Below are 13,899 nucleotides of genomic sequence, written 5' to 3' on the forward strand. Positions count from 1 at the left end.
GCACCAGTGAGTTGCCAGAGGAGCACTGGTATCGAACAGGGAGTGTGTGTTGCCTGATACCCTGAGGTGAGGTATCAGATTTGTATCAGCAGAGAAAGAGTCAGACTGGTGCATACCAACTTCATTCTTCTATCAGCCAGTTAAGCTGGACTGTGATTAATCACAAGATTTGGAGATGTCATCTAATACTGCAACAAGTTGTACTGCAGCATCACCCTCATGCTGCCAGGAGCAGGTGGGAGACTGAAGAGAAAGGCTGCGTCTCTACTATAAAGAAAAGCCTTGAGGACACCACAGGACCAGACGCTGCAGGTCGTCTTTAACCTGCCTCTAATCAAATCCTTCCTTCTTCCTAGCAGCGCATGCACGCCATAAATCTTAAGACATGTTTGTACTTTACCGCCGCTCTTGCTTGTACTGCTTTGTCTTAAAAAAAATACAGGGTGGGGCGGTTGTGACTCGGAGTACAGTGGGTCATCTCCAAACCAGAAGGCCAGCAGCTTGATTCCAGGCTTCTCCGCAAGGCGCTGACCCCCCAGTTGCTCCTGGTGATGTCAGTGGTGTGTGGAAATGCTTTCAGTGTGTTGAAATGCATAGAAAGGTGCTGTACACATATAAGACCATGTAGTTTCATAATTTAGATGTATTCTAATGTAGTTTTGTTATTTTAAATACTTTCATTTGTTCTTGTGAAGAAATGTCCACGGTTTGAAAATTGCTACACAAGAAAAGGTTTTACTAAGAAAAACCAGGGCCTTGTGGTGATGAGCGAGACCCTGCGTTCAGGTTAAAAAGTGCTCCACACACGCCAGCTGCAGCCTCCACCATAATCTGAAAAACAAAGCCAGGGACGCTTACAAGCAGCAACAACTTAGCCACACTGATTTACATTTGGCTTCCAGGTGTCATGCACCGTAGAAGCAGGCAGCGGAGGACGGCGCGAACACATGTCGAGTCTTTAGGCCTGACAAAAGCAAACTCTCATCCCGCTGCTGTTGGTTTAACGTGGCCGACGGCAGCTGGAGGTAAACAAACAAAATGCCTCTGCTTGCATGAATGGTTTTAATTATAACCTCACTGGTTGTGTGTGTAGCCATCTGCTGTGACATATAAAGAAGTCTGATTCAGACTTAAAAGCAAATTAAAACAGTTAAAGATATTCTAATTTCTGTCTCTTTCTGCTCATTCATGAGCTGCAGGTCACAACATGTCCAGTGTTTAAACTGTGACAGCCTGTTTTTTTACAATCACACTGCTCTGTCATAAAGCAGCGAGTCTCTCAGATCATTTCTTGGATGAAGAGCTGACTCGGGACATCTCACGGTCATCGGAAGATCTGGGACTTCCTGCGCTGTGTAATATTTACACAGAAGCAGGGCTTTTACCTGAAACAGATGACACTGAAATGAAACTGAAAGACTATACTGCTGACACCCTGCAGCATTTGGAAGCTAAATAAAGAGAAAAGGAATTCTTAGTTTCAGAACATGATTAACTGAAAGGTTATCAAAATGTCAAAATAGTCCCCTTTTTTTTCTGTGGGTAAATTTTGAAACAGAAGTGCAGTGGCTTGGAAAGCTCCAAACGTCCCCAGGCAAACATCAAATTAGGAGTAAAACCCCAGCGTTTACGTGAAGTTACGTTCAGGCTGCAGAGCCATCAGTGGCCCTGGCTTGCAGGTAATCTGGTCAAAGTGTATGGGTGGAGCTGCCTCCCCACAACGAGAACAAGGGAGTCCTGCTCAAAACACAAGCTATCAAAGAGCTGACCGAGACTCTCCCCACCCTGCTGCAGTGCTAACGATCACTGGTGATGAGCAGCCATCAGCAGTTCAGAGGCTGTAAAGTAAAAAGCCTGAGCACACAGGAAATCATTCCTGTGGTCCAGCAGACGTGCACAAGCGGCCAGACAAGTCTGCTGTTCAGGTGCGCTTCTGACACCCATTTCCCTAAGAAACATCTTTCTGTAACCGCTGAGGCGCACAGAGCAGCGAAGCTCTGAGATTTGTGATGTAATAAAACATCCTTTGCGGCCCCTAAACGAATAACAGCGATGTGGCTGATAAGTAGGAGGCGCTGAAGTGAAAGCTGCAGAGGAGCAGCAGAAAGGTGCTTTGTTTTTGCTTTATTTGGGCTAAAAGAGGAGGGAGAATGTGATTCTGGCACAGAGACACAGCAGTAAATCAGTCCCCACCCCCCACTGTGTAAACACTGAAAGGCATCTCACTCATCCATGGCTTGAGGAAATGAGGGTGAGAGATAACCGAGTGGCTGCACATGGCGCTGAGGAGGCCGCACTGGAACAGCAGAAGTGGTCAGGATAAAGACGGACAGTCGGTGGTGGTGGTGTTTGAAGCACCAGAAGTACTTTAAACTAAGCTGAAGAGTTTTGAGTAGAAACGCACCTGCTTTGGACGGCTGGAGGCAAAATGTGGGAAATGCTGCATCTTCCCATTGATCCAAATACAGCTCTGGTGTTGAATATGGATGTGATCATTCAGGAAGACGTGACAAATCACAACTTTAGAGTTAAAACTGACACTCAACAACAGCAAGGACATGCACAAACCAGAAGAGACAGCTGAGAGAAATCTCTCTTAACCTCTTTCAGTCCCACTGACCTGCCAGTAGGTCAGACTGTGCACGTGCACGCACACACACACACACACACACACACACACACACACACACACACAAAGCAGCTAATCTCTGCTCAAGGCCAAAGGAAAGCATTTCAAGGATAGCAGAAATCTGGATTTTGGGGATTACATACAGACAGTGATGCAAAAGACGTGGGTTTGAACATTTCACACAGTGTGAACATCATATGAAAAGCTGAAACAAGTCGACATTATCACAGGTAATGACTGAGGGAGAAAGTCAAGTCTGATAACCTGGTGCACGCAATCCAAGTACTACACAAACTTTAGCAATTTTACATCCCACTGCCATCTAAGAATTGTTTTTCCAAGCTCCTTTTACTCTTGGTATAAAGCAAAATAGACCCATCTCCCATCTGATTGGCGTGTGATAACAGCCTTTAAACAAGACCCTCTTATTGTTCGCGGCTGATATAAGCCATTTTAACACATTAGAGTAACCATTTCCTAATGGTTTCTTCACACTTTCTATGACTGAAAAACCTACGACCATGGACATTTTCCAAGCAATTCCACCCAGAAGCTGAGCAAACACTGCGGTGGTGACACAGCAGCCATCCAACACACGGACATCAGTGTACAAACAGCCACCCCCTCCACCTGCCTGGACGATGTTTACACCAGTGAGTGCTGTAACACCAGCAGTGTTTTGACTTTGGGGAGTGATTGCAGCTGTTGCTGTGAGTGGTGAAAATCACAGCATCCATATAGGATTCCGTCAGCTGGTGTCGTCAGACTTCAGAGCCTCCCATTTCAACATTTTAGTGCCAACTGAGGCCAGAAATGCTCTGAAAAGATTACAATTTTAGCATCTTCAATTCCATGACAACTCGCTGTGCTGACGAAGACTGTGGGATAAGATCAATAACTCCAGAAAAGCTACTAAAGAGAGATTTAAAAGATGCTTTGACATGCTAATCAATACTGTAACTCGGTGCTGACCCATGTGAAAAACGGCTGCGAGCAAACTTGTTTTGAATCCCCGAGCTCTGTAGTCTACACAGCTTTTTATCTGCAGTTACATCAGCGCTTGCACCACATATCAGGCTCCTGTCTCTTCAATGATCCTAGGTCATAATAAGAAACTAAGCATTTCTCCAGATCCCCCAGTTGTATAAACAAAACCCACCACACTGCACCAGAGTACAGCTCCACCATGCAACCCAGTGTTTACAGGAGGAGGCACCTTCAAACTCTCAGCCGACCAAATCACTAACAAACGAAAGCTGGCAGCACAACGAGGGAAACCCTATGAATGTCTGTAACATAGAGCCGTGGCACCGAGAGCCAAAGAGGACAGGCCGGGGAGAGGTGGGACTAGCTCACTGATCCCCCACTGTCTTGCAGAGGAGCAGAACAAATCCTCTTAGTCACAAGGTTAATAATAGTCCGCCATTGACACTCCTGCTATTTGGGGAACATTATGGGGGTCACTTGTAAATAAAACGCTATAAAGAGCATCTTAGTGAAGCCAGTTAATTTGCCTGCTGTTATTCTGGAGGATGGATAAAGTCAATTGGGGAACACTACGCGCGCTTCCACTGCAAAATAAGGTTCAGTTTAAACACTAGAAACTCAAGGTGCAATGTTAATATTTGCAGTAAGTTGGGAGCACAGTCACGGAGCAGCCTGTAAGCGGCCAGTTTCATTTACAAACGCTGTCTCCTCTTTGGCTGCAATTAAAGTGCGCTCTTTCCACCACCTGCGCGCATTTTGGACAAGCTCCGCCGGGTCTCCGCGGCGCACAAACCACGATGCAGCATTCAATAAAAACAAATCCTCACAGCTCACCTCAACCAGCAGTAATCCAGACACGAACCTCCCTCGTATCCTCTCCGAAAATGTGACAAACAGCCGAGGCTTTCTCCTTTTACACGTGAATCAACCGAGGCGATGAAATCCAGGAGCCCGTGCCTTCCCCGGCCGCTCACTGCGTCATGGTTCAGGTGGAAATGCAAGAGAAACGTGTATTCCCGGCTTCAGATCAGGAATTGGAGCTCCAGCTGCGTCCGCTGCTTCGGCTGTGTATAAACTCCGGAGCCGAGACCGGCCTCTGGGCCTCCGCGGCCAATCAGGGGAGAGCTCCCTCCTCCCTCTCTCCCTGTGTCATCCTCCCCCTCTATTCGCTTTCAATTCCTATTCTCCCACAACGACAGGGTTACCATCAGTACCACACTCTTCCTATTCAGTTTGATCTGTTTACGGGAATTTCAGGTTAAGTGTTGCATTTAAAGAAAATCACATTAGAAACAACCAGTGACGGTTTTAGATGAGCTGCTCCTGTTCTCTACATTAACCTGCTCTCACTGCTGTGTCCACAGCAAACTGAAAACGGTTCTGGGTTTTTTGGTATCATTAGTTTGTGTGTGTGTGTGTGTGTGTGTGTCTATCGGACTGTCCATAGGGGGACGTGGGTCCTCAGGAACATTTTGATTCTGCCACCTTCCACGTCCTATGCATTTGAATGTAAAACATACTAAGCTGATGAAATTATATTTTCTTGCACAGAAAATGCAACAACAGTAAAAGGTCTTTTCTTACCAGAGGCAAATTTCCTAACATTTATCAAATCAATATCCTGTGGATGAACTGCTTCTCATCAATTACACTAAGCTATTTAATACATTTACTCATGGAGCCTGATGAAAAGAGGAGGACCAGAGTTGTTACCATTCATCCTGGGGGGACATGAATGTCTGTACCATGCACACAGTAACAATCCACCCGATAGCTGTTTGACATGTTTCTCTACAAACACAGAAAAGTCAGATGATCAGCATAGAGTAGGATTTATCCTCTGGGAACCATGAATGAATGAAAATATCAGATTTCATCACAGTTCGCAGTGAAACACACGCACACACTATTTTCATTTCACCCACACGAGCTGATGAAGAAACAGAATTATTGTCCATCCTTGCAAAGGTTTTATCCTGGTATAAAACATGTTTGTGTAACAGGACACCAGACTGAGCAGCACTGGCTCCAATCTGTGGTTAGCATTTCAAATGTTAAAGCAAACAGAGCTTTTCCAGTATTAAATGTAAACTTGATCAAGTTAAAAAACAATGCTCAGCTTGACAATTATGCATTTTGATCTTGAGCTTCGATTTAAAGTGTAGTTGGTGTTTGAATTAGTTTGGAAAAGGATGCAGGAGCATTAAGTCATGAAAAGTCAGTCCAGATCAAAGTTTAGACTGATCCTACTCAATATTGTCAAGTATCAGTAGAGTTTAACAAGCTTCTGTTCACACTGTTGACAGATTCCAGCAGAAAACAGAAGATGGTTGGAAATATTTACTTTTAATTTATATAAAAGTGCATGAAACAGTTCCCATGTATGTGGTACAATCAACTGGTACTCAGAAATCCTTAGACAGAAGAACAATTTCTCCTTTACAGTTGATTTTTTTCTGAGCACTACCACCCACACTTGTCAGTCAACAGTCATCTTCTTATACTCTTGGATTTTTAGGGTCTTTTCCTGTTTGCAGTTCTGCCAAAACTAGACATGCACCGATTGCAATTTTCTTGACTGAGTTTCCAATTTTGTTTAAGTCTGGCCTGTCGGTTCAGAATCTAAGAACTGTGAATGACAGCATACATTTCTATAACGCTTCTTTAATGAAAAATGTTACTGTAATAAAACATTGTATTAAAGTTGAACATTTTACATCTTTCTCTCACTTTTTCTTCTACAAACTTCCAACTAGAAGTGAAGTGCAATATTTGTACTCCTCCAAATATAAACAGGTGCAAAAGGTAAAAGAAACAGAAGAATGTCTGTTACTACTGAGCACACTGTTGTTATTGAAGTGTGTGTACAACCCCAAATCAGAAAAGGTTGGGATGGTGTGTAAAATTAAAACTGAAAATAGTGACGTGTGGATCATCTGTGCCCTGTTGGATATTGGAAACAATACAGCAGCACATTATTTGATGCGACACCTCATCACTTTTATTCTTTGTTCAAAATAAACACTCACTTCCATTCTGATGCCTGCAACACGTTCCACAAAAAGTTGGAACAGTAAAGCGTTTACCACGGTGTAAGGCTGCCGTTCCTTTTCACACTTAGACTTAAAAGATCTTTAGGGACTGAGGACACCAAGTGATTCAGTGCCAGGTGTCATTTTGTCCCATTCTTCCTGCAAACAAGTCCTAAGAAGCACAACAGTCCTGGGTCTTCATTGACGCAATCTGTGTTTCAAAATGCACCACACACTCTCTACCGAGGACAGGCTGGGACTGCAGGCAGGCCCGTCCAACACTGGCAGTCTTTCACTTCACAGCCAGACCTCGGTAAAGTGTTATTTTGAACACAGAATAATAGTGACGAGGTATCACATCAAATAATGTGCTGCTGTATTGTTTTCAATGTAACACAGGACACAGACGACTACAAATCACTATTTAGAGTTATAATTTTGATTTTACATACCGTCCAAACCTTTTCTGATTTGGGGTTGTACTGTGTTTTACCACGGGTTGGACACACTGTACATATACATGCATTTCACGTGTAGCCAGTAATTCCCTCATTGTGCACTATTTGCCAATGATTTGGACGTAGTTTTCCCTTCTCCGAGGTGTTTCTGTGCACTGTTTGTACACCAAGAGCTTTCAATTGCGCAAGTGAACAAGCGTCTAGTACAGACACGAGCGCGAGCCTCCCTTGAGGTGCACACAAGATGCTACGCACTGCAAATGCTACAGTTATGGTCTGTGCCACTGTAGCCGTCCCTGGTAGGCTAGTGGTTAAGGCGCAGCGCTCTCGCTGCTCTTGAATCAGGGTTGCATCAGGAAGGGCATCCGGCCTAAAACACGTGCCAAATGTCAACATGCGAGTTGTCAGTGTGATGATTCGCTGTGGTGACCCCTAAACAGGAAAAGCCAAAAGTGACTTTCTATGGTCTGTGCCACTGCGTGTGTGATGTAAACTGTTGTGCCTCTAAATCTGACCAGCACAGAAACGGGTATCTTAGATTGATCGGGCAGTCACCAGTTGAGACTGTTCATGCTGAAAAACAGACATTTCCGATCTCCACTAATGGATCAGTGCATCTCCAACTAAAATCTCACAGTTTGTATTATCAGTGTTGTTCTATCGTTCCACCAGAGCCTGAATACCATTCTACACTTGACCACCACTCCTTGGTGTGAGTGCATCCTAGTTTCCATCTTTTTTGATGCTATGATTTCGGACCAGTCGGCGCCTCTACCACAGTTTGACTACTTCCACATCTACACCCATGTTCTCTGGCTAGACTGGTGAGGAGCTCCAGAACTCTGACCTCATGCTCCATGCGAGCTCTCTCCCTCCTCTCCTCCCTCTCAGCCATCTCCCTCTGCCGGCACTCCTCCCTCTGCAGCCACTGGGCCAGGAGTTCCTGGTGCCAGCGGGCCTGCTCCTGCCTCTGGTTCTCCAGCTGCACCAGCAGGCACCTGGCCTCCGACACCAGCTGTTGAAAGCACTCCGACAGGTGCTTGAGGACAGGTTCCAGGCAGGAGGATTCAGGGTGAGTGTGGCCAGAGGCAGGAATAGTGGTGGGGCTCGGATCTGGGGGTGCAGGGAGAGGACAGGCAGGAGACTGGGCAAGAGGGGGATGAGGAGCAGCTGGAGGTGGAACAACATGTGGAGAAGGAGAGCTCAAGCTGTTGTCCACTGGTGTACCTATGACACAGGATAAAAACAAAGAAGTTATGAGATTATCACTAATGGCAGGAAAATTTTTGGAGCTGAAATAATTTCAATTAATGGACTAGTTGAACAATGGAAGATTCATGCGCAGGAGTAATTAAATCATTATCAAACAGGAGTCAACATATACAACATTTTCTAAAAAGCAAAGAAGATTTTTACCAACACTTAGCACTGGGCAGGTGTCAACCTCTTCGTCTATGGTTTATATAAAAATGATAGTGCATACCATTCATTTCCTGATGGATGGATGATTCTATATAAACCTCATGGCGTCTGTCTTTAAGATGTTGTGGCAATCCTGCGTCGCTGAACTCAAACTCATCCGTTGAATTCTCGCCATCCTCCAACTTGACTTCAGAGTCTAGCTGCCATGACTGTCGGCCTCTTTTCTCATCTAAAGAGCTCAAATGTTGTCTTCTTGTCCTTCCCAAAAAGCCAAAGTGGTGTCCAGCAACCTCTGTTTTAGAATTTAAATCTGGCAGGATACTTCCTGCCCTGTCAATGGAGTCAGGGTGACGTTCTGCCACACGATCTGGAGAAACAAAACAGGGGCCACCTTCACTGCCCGCTGACCTCCGGCCCAACACAGCATCCATCTCTGAAAAGTATTTAAAAGTGCAGGGCTGCAAGCTGTCAACGCTCCTTTGCAGTTTGGCTCTGACATAGTTAGCCTTAAGAGTTTTGACCCGAAGGCGGCACTGGTGCGGACTCCGAGAGAACCCCATTTCACTCATGCGGGCTGAGAGGTGTTTGAAGACATGGCGGTTACGGAGGTTTTCTGCCAAACTCTTCTGGACTCGCTCGTCGCTCCAGGCACACAACAGCACCTGTGTTTCCTCCACTGTCCAGTTAACAGAGCGCTCGGCCTCTCGCTTCCCTGCGCACACAGAAACACAGCTGAGAACAGTAAGCTGCCTCATAGTTGACTTGTTGGTCCCAGGTAATACTTCCAATATACACTGAAGACAAGCATCATTAAAGGACCTGCACTAGACCACAGACCCTTGAGCTGATATTAACATTGCCCTCACTTTAAACTAGAAAAACCAGCTGCCTGACTGACATAAAAATCTGCACATTCTGGGTCATAGGGATACAAGACTGACAACAAGCTACTCAATCCTCAACAGCTTAGTTTCAAGAGTGTGGTAATTTTCTCATCTTTCACTAGTATCCGCAATATAACACCTAATTATGCAGTCAAACAAAGGCTAACTATGGGAAACAAAAGCTATTTAATGTCTGCGGATAACTGTGCATGCTTTGCAACTAATTTAACAAGTCGATTTATAAACACGGGTCAAAAAATCTAAATACACGTCCCTATTTAGCCAAGATAGCATTCTAACATTAATCATGGTTGATAGCTAGCCAGCTGTTGGCTGAGACTACCACCTGAAAAGTTGAGGGTTAGCCAATAATCTATCTTAATTCAGACAGACATAAAACACTGCCGTAATAAAACTGCCCACAGTCCAAAAGGCTGAAAGTGTCACTGTGCAACCAGGATAGACAGCAACGAATGGTGAAAGGCTTTAAACTGAGTGAAACCAAACTAGAAAGTAATTTCTGTAACAAACACAGCTAACGTTAGCAGCAAACAGCTAGCTGACGTAGCTACATCACAGATTATGTGACTTCGTCTGCTTCCTTATAACGCTCAACAGTAAACAAACACCCCGGTTGTTTGTAGGGTTCTTACTTTTTGTTGTTGAAACAGAGTTGGTCGAGTTGATCATCGTAGGATTCATTTCGACGTGCTGCAGCAAATGTAAACAATCCTCACACACAAACAGCGACCCTCCTCTCTTCCGGGTGACGCAGCTCAATGCGTCACGTGTTTCCGCTTTGAGCGTAGCTCTTTCTATATTACATATTCACAGTCCAAAGACATACAGCTTAGGTTGATTGGCAACATTAATTGCCCGTAGGAGTGAGTGTGAGTGTGACGACCTGTCTAGGTGGACCCCGCCTCTCGCCCAGTATCAAGTGGGACAGGCTCCAGCTTCCCTATAACTCTATTCAGGAATAAGCGGTGTAGATAATGGATGGATATTAGAAATTACAAATAAAAACTGAAAAATTTAAAAAGAAAATGTATGATGACAATGATGACAATTTCCACACTAATTAGATTCTGCACTATTATTCTGGCTACTATTATTTTTCACACACCCACATAATGATGTCAGGTATAGTTTCCCCATAACACTCACTCACATTATACTGGCAATCAGGCTATAGATTATGTTACAGGTACTAGCCCTAAACCTTCTGCTCTATATTTTATCTTTACCATGCCTGTAGGATTAATCTCCTCTAGTAAACCTTTGCACAGTGCTACATATTAGTAATCTATTTATCAAGGTTAAATGAATGAAATGAAAATAATAAACCCATTAAAACAAATTTGATCAGGTTGAACACAATATAAACAATTCTCTCAAGGCATTTATTGGTAGCAGAATCAAATGAGATTGTTTTTAAACCTTGCCTTCAGTTCAGAATAATACACAGCCTACAAAATACTGTGTGAAAGTTCAAAAACAGAAATTACACACATTGGGGGCTAAAGTATACTTTATGTCAGATACCACAAAGGCTGATCAGACAGACAACAGAACTGCTTCATTCAGTTCAGTGAGACAGCACGGTGGGTCTATAAAACTAATAAGTTTAGTCTGTTTAAACGTTTGCCACAGTGCAGTCTCATGTAATCTGACAAGAAGTGCAGTGCATTTTTTTAATCACAAAAATGCAATAGCACATCCCTGTACTTTGTAATGTGAACAATGTAGTTCTACTGTTGACCTTGCAATCATTTAGACCTGTAAAATCCTGTATTATAAACATGGTGTGCAGTGTGGTTAGACATCTAATAAGTCTTAAAACTGCTGTATCTATCAAACAACAACACTGCTCCTTAAATTTTTAAGAAAGAGATCTTTTTGATCTGAATGCCCACACTGTCTCCTCTTAAGGCCCTGTTTGGACTGTGATTCTTGTATTCAGGTTCACTTTACCCAGATTATACTTGGGTCGAGCTGAGATAAACTCGTGTGGTACCAACATGTCTGAAATGTGCCCGTCTTTCAAAAAGGAATCAGAACCTTGTGAAGAAAAGAAACAATGGAGCAGAAAAGAATAAACAAAGTTGACTACACATGCATTACTTCACTGAAGCAGTAGCTATATGATCACATGGCCCTGACCATCAACAAAGGTAAGCACTCAGTTCAGGGCATTTCAGTTACAGTCATGCTTGTGTTTACGTCCGTCTACCCGAGATGCATTCTACCAGCTTCAGGTGAACATCCCCCAACAGTGCAACTCATTTCATCTTTGAATAACAAGAGGGAGCCATCCAGAGGAAACAGCTCCTAAAGAGGCTGTGAGGTGTTAATGTCTGTTGAGAGTAATTATGCCTGTAGGGGATAGGAGGAATTAGCTCATTTACCATCTTTCCAGGAACTTGAAGTTGAGAGTAATTATGCCTGTAGGGGATGGGAGGAATTAGCTCATTTACCATCTTGCCAGGAACTTGAAGAAGATCCAGTTTCCTCTCTGTGTGTTTAACGCAGTGATATCTACAGTTTTTAGTCTAGTTTAGCACTACAAGCAGGGAATAGTAGTAACTAAACAGCAGAAAAAACATATATAGTGACTTTGGAGGCAGTGTCAAACCCTGCCTAAATGTTGCTCTGAACTAGAGATGTGCCCTAGATGACAAACTAACGAGAGATTTTGTTTATGGTGTATATTTTGAGAGCTGGAAACTTTCATTAATTCCCGGAGTCAAGTGAAAGATCAACTCATCTCAGCAGCAGAAACTCAAACCACATGAAGGTTTCACTGTGCTGTCAATTACAAAAATCCTGAATGTTCTCACAATGAGGAAATGAGATGACAAGAAAAGGCAATGGGGCTATTTTAAACTTCTCAAAGGCGTTTGTACACACATTGAGGAAGAAGATTTAGGGAAATAAAAGAGCATGCAAAGACGTCCTCTTGTTACAATGGAAGACGGAGAAGGAACTTTCAACCACAGAAACCACGTTTCAGTTTTTGGTTTGAGGGACATATTTTCTACCCCGGAGAAAGTCCATGCTGCTGAGGTGGGACTTTCCAATGGGGTGGAGTCAATATTACACTATTTCTCCATGATATTGTTATTAGAACATAGGAGAGTAATTACTTTCAGTGTTACCGAGAGTTATATCACCATTACACAACCCATGTCCCAACATCTGTGTGAAAAACAAAATAAAAAAGTGGGCGACAAAGACAAATGAAACCAATGTTTTTTTGTGTAATTAGGTCAAACATTTTTCGTCTGCCTTTTCATATCTACGTCTCATTTCCAGTGAATCACAAAGAACAGTACAAGGACTATTTTGTTGTCTTACTGCAGTTTCAACAGAGCTTGGTAATGCATTGGTCACAGCTCTTCAGTTGTAGTAGAAACAAATACGAACATGCTAAATTCCAGTTTCTGATTAGGTTCTTGAATATTGTTACTATGGTAAGAAATGCCCCCACACTGGGAGAAATGTTAATCTGCCAAAGGTGAAATTAAAGCTCAATATCTCTGGACCAGTACAGATCAATACCCCTGCTAACCATTCTAAACCATTTGATGACATTCTGCACAACAGGCCTGAAAAAGTATGATTTCTTTGTTTCAGTCTTGGAGTAACTTTGAGCCCTGGAACTGGAAAGATTGTTCTCCACAGCACAAAGCTGTCACCGACTGCTTGGAAGCACACACGCTCAAACGTACAAGTGATAAGCCCACTATGGTGCAGGTAATTACAGGGGACAAGGAGAGCCAAGACAGTTGACTGGACGCTCAGCTCATTACTCACCCATGCCTCCAGGCAGTTCATTGCAGGCCCGCTGAGAGCCAGGCTTTTAATATATAGACAATAATAAATAAATAACTGCAGCGCACGCACTGCCTCCTCCTCTAGATTGTCTTCTGCCTTGCCCTCAAACATCAGAGCCAGGTTTCAGATCTTGTCCCGGTGTGATTTGTGGTGCACAAAGGCAGGTCAGTGAGCACACAGCAAGAGGGACACGCTGGAGACGGTTATGTTAGCTGAGGTATCCCACTGTGTCTGCATGCTGCTCTCTGGCATGGCTCCATCTTCTCTCCTTTCATATTCTTGATAAGCAGCAGCAGACGTGTTGTTTAGGTTAGTGGCTCGCAAACTCTCACACCCAACACAAAGACTCAACATGGGAGAGGTGCAACAATTCATGGAATCTGTCCTTTTTTTCAACTTGTGGCCCCCTAAGACCCCAATGAAGTCAAGTGAAGCCCTCCTGCAGACTATTAGCAAAATTCTAACATGCACATGCTACAAGTGAAAGCATTAAAGATCCTCAGGTCATTTGATATTAAAAAAAAGCGTGCAGTTTGCCTTGTAAGCTCAGCCACTTTGACTCTTGTTGCTACATGCAATTGGAAGATAAGATAAGATGAACCTTTATTAGTCCCACAACGAAGAAATTCACAACACAAACATTCAATACA

At 43.6% G+C, this 13,899-nt stretch overlaps 1 protein-coding gene across 2 annotated transcripts in view; it reads right to left on the reverse strand.

Annotated features, from left to right (window-relative positions):
- rasgef1ba (RasGEF domain family, member 1Ba) overlaps positions 1-10,174 on the reverse strand; it is a 33,875-nt gene extending 23,701 nt beyond the window's left edge. Inside the window, exons 1-3 of one of the 2 annotated variants that reach the window (XM_020595043.1) lie at positions 10,066-10,174; positions 8,590-9,240; positions 7,954-8,333 (exon numbers count right to left, since the gene is read on the reverse strand). In XM_020595043.1, the coding sequence (XP_020450699.1) occupies positions 7,954-8,333; positions 8,590-9,240; positions 10,066-10,114 (1,080 nt within the window). In that variant the 5' untranslated portion in view covers positions 10,115-10,174. Of the gene's footprint in view, positions 1-4,450; positions 4,696-7,953; positions 8,334-8,589; positions 9,241-10,065 lie in introns of those variants that run through there. The other variant, XM_020595044.1, reaches the window with a different exon arrangement.
- Between the last annotated feature and the right edge of the window lie 3,725 nt (positions 10,175-13,899).

Source organism: Monopterus albus, unplaced genomic scaffold (assembly GCF_001952655.1).
Source record: "Monopterus albus unplaced genomic scaffold, M_albus_1.0 scaffold26.1, whole genome shotgun sequence".
NCBI classification, from domain to species: domain Eukaryota; kingdom Metazoa; phylum Chordata; class Actinopteri; order Synbranchiformes; family Synbranchidae; genus Monopterus; species Monopterus albus.